Raw genomic sequence first — 7,880 nt, 5'->3', positions numbered from 1 at the left:
TTGATGCAGTAATGGTGTTTTTTTTAGGTACTAAAAAGGTCTTAAGGTCCTTAAATTATCACTTCACTGTCATCTGGGGACCACCCCCAAATCACGTGGGGACCCCCCTGGGAGTCCCGATCCACATGTTGAGAACCACTGATCTAACCAAACTTGACCAGCTGCTAAGCTGGTCTTTGCTGGTCTGTCCAGTGTCCAGCCATCTGACCAGCTAAGTCTAGCTGGTAAGCTGGTCTTTGCTGGGCAGTCCACCCATTTGACCAGCAAAGACCAGCTACCAGCTTGGCTTTGCTGGTCAGTCCAGCCAGCCAGCTGGCTGACCAGCAAAGACCAGCAGAATCCAGCTTAGTGACCAGCTAACCAACTACACTGGCAAACCAGCCTGACCAGCCTGACCAGCTTGTCCAGCCTGGTATGCCATCTAAACCAGCTTAAGACCAGCTAAGACCAGCTAATACCAGCTAAAACCAGCTAAAACCAGCAACCACCATAAGCTGGTTTGTGCTGGTTTTTTCAGCAGGGTGCCCCGCTATGGTTTGCCCCAACTGCCACTCACTGCACTAACATAGCCCGCCAGCCCCCTGTATATAAAGTTTGTTGTGTCAGTTAAAGTGATGAAGTACATGCAGAGTAATGTACTCAGTCAGGACAGCTAGCTTATGAGATGAAGAACTGGGTCTGAATGCACGCACCTTGTACCTCCAGGACCTCACCACCGTCACCTTGTACTCTACTACCCTCTAGGGGTTAATAATTCGATAATAATAAAGATAATTCGACCCGGTAAATTTGGGTCGAACTGACTCGAATTCGCGGTTGGGCGAGTTGTCCTGGGTCGAAATCTCTGGTGACCTTTGAAAATAGCCGATCTACAAGCTCACAATACGCATTGTGAGCTTGTAGATCTGCTATTTTCAAAATAATTGTATACATTTGAAAACTTGTGAAATGGGGACAATGGACATTCTGCATAATGAGTACTTTTACTTTTGGCACTTTAAGTACATTTTGATACCAATACTGTTGTACTTTTATTCAAGTACATTTTGGATTCTGGCCTTTTTCCACCACTGTATCTGAGAAGTACAGAAATGAGAGGCAGGATATGTTTGGGGAATTGACAGATCATGGTCTCAGTCTTCTCTCTAACTGATCTATTCGAAAGTGTAGGGTTAAACACAAAACCCCTCGCCTGTGGAGGGCAGCATTACATTTGTCAGTGTACAGCCTGGAACGAGAAGTAAGTTACCCGGCCGGAAGTGCAACGCCGGGACAGCGGAAGTAAACAAATGTAGTTTTTTTTTTACAGCAGCTGTGCATCAGATACAATCATTGCTCTCGTTAACGGTCAGTGTTGATCAGAGCCGTTTAACAAGATACCAAGATGAGTCAAATTCAGACCGTGAAGCAGTTTCTGTCTGCAGCTGCTGCTGAGATCGTGGAAGCTGTTGAGAAGATGATCTCAGGATACGAGGAAGAAATGTTCCAGTCCAAACGAGAGATCAGTCAACAACGCAAGATGCTCGATGCGCTTCTACAACCTGAGATCAGGTTAAATAGAATACCAGGTAGGCTAAAGTATGCGATGTATCTGATTGATTGATGTGATTATAAAACCACGGATCTAAAAGTGTGTGTGTGTGTGTGTGTGTGTGTGTGTGTGTGTGTGTGTGTGTGTGTGTGTGTGTGTGTGTGTGTGTGTGTGTGTGTGTGTGTGTGTGTGTGTGTGTGTGTGTGTGTGTGTGTGTGTGTGTGTGTGTGTGTGTGTGTGTGTGTGTGTGTGTGTGTGTGTGTGTGTGTGTGTGTGTGTGTGTGTGTGTGTGTGTGGTGTCACCAGCCTTTCAAACTGCTCTTTTAATGTATTAAGTTAGAAGTGGTTGTTCCTAGTATAGCCCAATGCCCTTGACAGCACATTCATCCAATCTGAATGTATTAAACGACAATAATCTCACCAACAGTGCAGCTGTACGGAAAGCTTCAATTATCCTCTTTGTATCTGTGAAGTCTTTGTTTCATAAAAAATACAGCATACACATGTTATGGGCTACTTTCTGCCAATACATTCTGAGCAGGTGATTATTTTTCTAAGTGTCAGAATTTGGAACGCAACGTCCTGCCGCCTCGTGCATTATGTGCAATTCATTTAGAAACATAATATGTTTCTGTACTATATTATAGTACACAGGACAGTTGAGTGATTTCCAACTTGCACTTCCAAACTCCAACATGTAGAAAAATGATAACCGGCACAGAATTGATTGACAGAAAAAAAGATACACAGAGGATAATCTAAGCTTTTTCAGTACAGCAGTAACACACACACACACACACACACACACGTTGTTCAGTCATTGCTGAATGTTCTCTTCTCCTTCCCTGCTCCTCAGAGGAAGCACAGCTCAACCTCTCTGTGTGGGAGAAGAACCCAGAGTCCCTGCAGACTGAGAGGAGACACAAGGAACCTTTGAGCATCACCATAGAGCCCATTCAGGTCCTTGTGAAGCATTTTCTGTCAGTGACTGCTGATGAGATCGTGGAAGCTGTTAAAAAGATGATTGCAGGCTACGAGGGAGAAATGTTCCTGTCCAAACGAGAGATCAGTCGACAACGCAAGATCCTCGATGCGCTTCTACAACCTGAGATCAGGTTAACTAGAATACCAGGTACAGGTATGTGTTCAAATGTATCTGATTGACGTGGTGACATTAGCCCTAGAACGGCTGTGATTAGGCCTGTCACAATTATTACATAATCGTCTAATAGAAATTATTTGAGATAATCGTCATAATCGTTTCCATGTTGAAAAATGTCAAATACAAAAACAATCTGAAATAGCAGATATACAAGCTTACTCCGTGACGTGATTTTACATGCATAAAATTATTAAATATGTCAATCATTTCTTTGTATATTTAAGTTATTTGCCATTTCTGCCCTTTGCAAGTTTTGATTACGAAGCCTAAAAGGCAAACAGATTTATTCATATGTTCCAATGTTCAATGGCCAAACACAACAATTAAATCGTTAATCGCAATTATTGGAGTGACAATTAATCGTCAACTTAAATTTGTAATCTTGACATCCCTAGTTGTCATATTACATAGATTTCACGTATTCCAGATACACAGCCATAGATCACTCCTATGCCCGTCTGGGTAGCTAACAGGATCTCTGTATATTAGTCTCACATGGTCTACATCATCAATTCTAGTAATGGTCTGAATTACAACTTGTGTTACCAGAGTAAAGCTCAGGTAAGCCTCTGATAGGCTGGTCTAAGGAGGTCTGTGGTTTCTAAATTAATAATTCTGTCTTTAGTTTTTTCTTTTTGGTCCTTAACTAGCCCAACCTGTGACCTCCCCCTTCGCTGTATCTCTGGGACTCTGTGACATAGCATTGCCATCGTAGAGTTACGATATATCTATTGCAATCCAGATTTGGGGTTGTCATTATTTCCCCTAGATTTCCGGGGGGGGGGGGGGGGGTTACCAAGCTATGTTTTTCCAACATTGTATAAAAAATGTAAAGGTAGTCCAATATTTCTACAGTACAGATGTCTGTGAAGACGGGGAAAGCGGGACAGGAACACGCTTCTGTATTTAATTCAGCTCAAACTGTAAAAAATGTATGTAAACAGTGAAATATAATTTATTTTGATGTCTTCTTTACGGCAGACATCAGTAGGAACTGTGCATAATAATATTGTTTCTCACTGTACATTAGCAAAACATGACATTTCTCCTCTGTTTACCCATCCTAACTATTAGGAGCAGTGGGTGCTATTAACACAATGTCCTGGGAGCAGTTATGGGTTAAGTATCTTACTCAGGGATTATACTTTGACACTTTGATGTAGAATGGGTGGGCTGGGGGTAGAACCGGTGACCTTGTGATTACCACACGTTCTCCATCCATTCAGCTATGGCCACCCATACTACCTTTACATATTTCTAGGACATTGTGAAATGGGTCATAAATGTCCGGCACCCCCAGTTCTGAATGGCAAAGCTATGTGACTGAGTCCTGGAGCTACAGTGAAGGAGAGGTCACACATTGAAACATGTTTCAAAATTTGTGCCTCAGATGTTCGATATCTAATCATCTAGCTACTGTCAGACTACCTGTTTACTGCACAGCTGTTTTAACCAATTAAGTCACAGCTCCCTTGGTTACCATGGCATCAGTAGAGATGCCATAATTAAAGGGATAGTTCCGTTCTTTTTAATCCAAAGGTTCTTGGATGTGTTTGTGTGCTAGATGAAAACTCTTTTCTTTTAAATCACTACGCACTACTGTTAAAGAGAAATGTCCACAGGACACTTTTAGCATTGTGAAGCAAGAACTTTGAAATGTGCGATATACTGATGTTGTTTAATTCTTGTTAAATGTTCTCTTCTCCTTTCCTCTTTCCTGCTCCTCAGAGGAAGCACAGCTCAACCTCTCTGTGTCCCTGCAGACTGAGAGGAGCCACAAGGAACCTTTGAGCAGCAGCCAGGACAGAAGACCAGAGGAGGACACCATCCATGACACATTCACTCCTCAGAGTGTGAAAAATGAACATGAAATAGACAACATAGAAGTTCCTCTACCTGTCACTTCAGCTGACCAGATGATCATAGAGGCTGATGAAGAGGTCCCATCTCCAGGATTCTCTGAGCCTGAAAACGGAGATGACGATGACTGGAATGCTACTCAAGATGGAGACGGTGACAGAATCGAAACTACTCAAGATGGAGACCATGACGGAAGTGAAGAGTGGAGGCCAGGCAGACAACATCGCACACTGACAGCTAAGACACCACGGACAGCAAAGACACCACGGACAGCTAAGACACCAGGGACGAAGAAAAAGAAAAAGTCCTGTTTGATCTGTGGGAAATCTTTTCATTACGAAGGCTCATTGATGAAACATTTGGCAAGTCACCCTAAAGATGTCTGTGGGCTGTGTGGGATGCATTTGAAGACAGAGGAGGATTTTAAACTTCACCTGAAGACTCACAAGATTGTGAAAGTAGTTTGTGATGTTTGTGGGAAATGCTTTGTTTCTAGCATTTTGGAGATGCACATGAGGATCCACACGGGAGAGAAGCCGTTCAGATGCAATGAATGTGGTAAATCCTTCAACTTGCGTCAGAACTTGATAAGCCACCTCAAGACCCACACTGGAGAGAAGCCTTTCATATGCGAGGTGTGTGGTAGAACATTCAGCAGACACAGCACTTTGACAAGACACCACATGATCCATACTGGGGAGAAGCTATACTCATGCACCATCTGCAGCAAACATTTTATTAGGTACGTTACATTAAGAAAACACATGCGGACTCATTTAAAAGACAAGAAAATCACTGTAAACACTCCTGTATTTGACGATGGGGATGCTAACACAGAGGTGGAAGACAGTATAGCACTGATGACAAATGAGCAGCCGTTGCGAAACATATGTAAAGTGTGTGGAAAGGATTTTCCCTCCAAAGTCTCATTGGTGAATCATCTGGGAATTCACCCCAAAGATGACTGCGGCCTGTGTGGGATACATTTCAATACTGAGGAGGATTTTGAACTTCACCTGAAAACTCACATGGATGTGAAAGCACAGGCTTGTGATGTTTGTGGGAGACGCTTTGACAAACTTTTCTATTTGGAGAAACACATGATGACCCACACGGGAGAGAAGCCGTTCAAATGCAATGTGTGTGATAAAACCTTCAGACAACGCAGTGGTATGACAAGTCACTTCAGGATCCATAGTGGGGAGAGGCCGTACTCGTGCACCACCTGCAGTAAATGCTTCAGAACCAGCTCTAATTTAAGACAACACATGCAGAGATGCAGACTTGTTTAAAAGATGATCACTTCTGTAACCACTCCTGTATTTGACAAGGGACATGTTAACCCATTAAGACCGGGAAATTATCTGTGTCATTTTTAGATTTCTTTGGCTTTTCAAAAATAGCAGATACACAAGCTCAGGTGCCGCGCTATGAGCTTGTTGATCTGCAATTTTTGGAAAATCGTGAAAATGTGTGCAAATCTTTGAAAATATTTATATATAATATATATATTTTTTGTAATTCAAATGTTTTTTTGTTTTTCAATATGGTACAAAATGTAACTCCAGTGGTACAAAGCAGCATACAGCATAAAACAATACAGCCATCCCAAGAAATAAAAACAAAATACAAAATAAATGCTGTCTAGCAATCCCAATATCAGAAAAGGTTCATATTAAAGCAAACATTTGTAACTCAAATATTTGCTTCTGGGGGATTCTACAAATGTCTTTAAATCCTACTGTTTTTTTTACCAGGTTGCTTGCAGCCTGGTCTAGGAAGAGACTGATCAACTAGTAAACACTTTCTCAGGCGACCTTTTAATCATTGGCTGTCCTTTAAGCCAATGGGGAGACTGGCTGTCCTTCCCCGAGACTTCCCCATACTTTGAACAACGGGCGTCCTCCCTTGCTATGGGATCATAGCCCAGAACAAAAAAAAGTTTGGTCGTCGCCACCAAATAAACTATAAAAAAAAAACTGTGTGGTTGTCGCCACCAAACAAACTATTGACTTGACTCCTCATACACACACACACAGTGCCGCCTCCAACAGCGATTTGTAACTCCACGGGCGAAATGCTACAGGACCACCGGTCCATATGGTTCTGTGCGGGGACGCTGGAGAGAGCAACTGGGTAGTACTATGACTGCATCATTATTTCTTCTTAAATCAGTGGTTCTCAATGGTCTTCATCAGGTCTCTGAGACCTGATGAAGACCATTTGCGGTCGAAACGTTGCCTAACTATAATAAAAATGTTCTACCGGGAGCTTGTGTGTGCGGACTTCCCCTCCTTCCCTAATTAACATTGTTTCACTCATATTGGTTTTTGTATTTTGTTAAGGCCTGTCCACACCAAGCACTACAACGACATCTACATCATTTAACTCTGTCAGCTTTGTAGTCGTGGTGTGCACTCTTCCATCCACTTGAATTAGAACCATTTTAAAAACAATATCTTTATAGTTCTAGTGCTTGGTGTGGATGGCCCTTTATGGTAAACAATGTTTTCTATCACGTTTTCTTTAAGATTACTTGTAGTGGATCATCAGTGCTCTACAGTACTCAAAATATAAAATGATGTTTCCCTGTTTGTGATAGGGGATGAAAGGTGGGGTTTCTCTTGAGGTGGAGGTGAAGAACTTCAAGGGAATTGTAGGAGTCTTTGATAGTTGGAAGCTTTTATGCTACATAGAAGGTGGAAGGCAATGAAGACTATTAAGTGATTAACATGAACATGAACATGCACAGTACATCATTATCTGGACTAAATGTACCCTACAACTTATTGTTTATACCCTGAATGACTGGTGCAGATGAGGTACAGTTACAGGTTTTGTAGCAACGGCAGAAGATATTAGGCCTTAATTGTGGAATGTTCAAGCATGCTCTAATAATGTGTACTTTACATTGACTAAAGACCATTTTCCAAATATATTTTTTTGCATTTTGGAAACATTGTAACATTGAGGTGCCCACTCTTCCTTGGTGCCCACTCCGTGTGTGTGTGTGTGTGTGTGTGTGTGTGTGTGTGTGCGCGCGCGATCCCCCAAAGTAGTGATGCTTGGGTTAATGTTTTTTGTTAAATTGTGATATTATCAAACATCAGACATTCTAGATTTCCCAAAAGAAATGCATGCATTTAATTCACCCTGAAGCAGGTACAAAACTTAAACATTAAAACTTGATATTACTTTGCCATGTTAGTTAACTGTATGATGGAGGCTAGGTGTACATATTGGATAATATGGATGTGAAAGGAGATTATGCTGTGTTGAAGGAGGAACTGAAGTTCTCCCAGAAGGTAGTGAGTATATATATGTGGT

At 41.9% G+C, this 7,880-nt stretch overlaps 1 protein-coding gene across 6 annotated transcripts; it reads left to right on the top strand.

The window, feature by feature from the left end:
• Positions 1-1,331: 1,331 nt before the first annotated feature.
• On the top strand, positions 1,332-6,025 carry LOC308098246 (uncharacterized protein). 6 transcript variants are annotated; one of them, XM_080446531.1, is made up of 4 exons: positions 1,332-1,568; positions 2,388-2,669; positions 4,422-4,706; positions 4,737-6,025. In XM_080446531.1, the coding sequence occupies exons 1-4, from the start codon at positions 1,385-1,387 to the stop codon at positions 5,843-5,845; spliced, it is 1,860 nt and encodes a 619-aa protein (XP_080302657.1). In that variant the 5' UTR covers positions 1,332-1,384; the 3' UTR covers positions 5,846-6,025. The 6 variants fall into 6 exon arrangements, with proteins under 6 accessions (XP_080302657.1, XP_080302659.1, XP_080302656.1 ...); XM_080446533.1 differs by having other exon boundaries at positions 2,388-2,663; positions 4,620-6,025; XM_080446530.1 differs by having other exon boundaries at positions 2,388-2,663; positions 4,422-6,025.
• Positions 6,026-7,880: the final 1,855 nt, after the last annotated feature.

This window comes from Gymnoscopelus braueri (genome assembly GCF_963280865.1).
Source record: "Gymnoscopelus braueri genome assembly, chromosome: 13".
In the NCBI taxonomy this organism is placed as follows: Eukaryota; Metazoa; Chordata; class Actinopteri; order Myctophiformes; family Myctophidae; genus Gymnoscopelus; species Gymnoscopelus braueri.
Note: the sequence above shows the minus strand (reverse complement) of the source record. Positions and strands in the feature narration are given on the sequence as shown.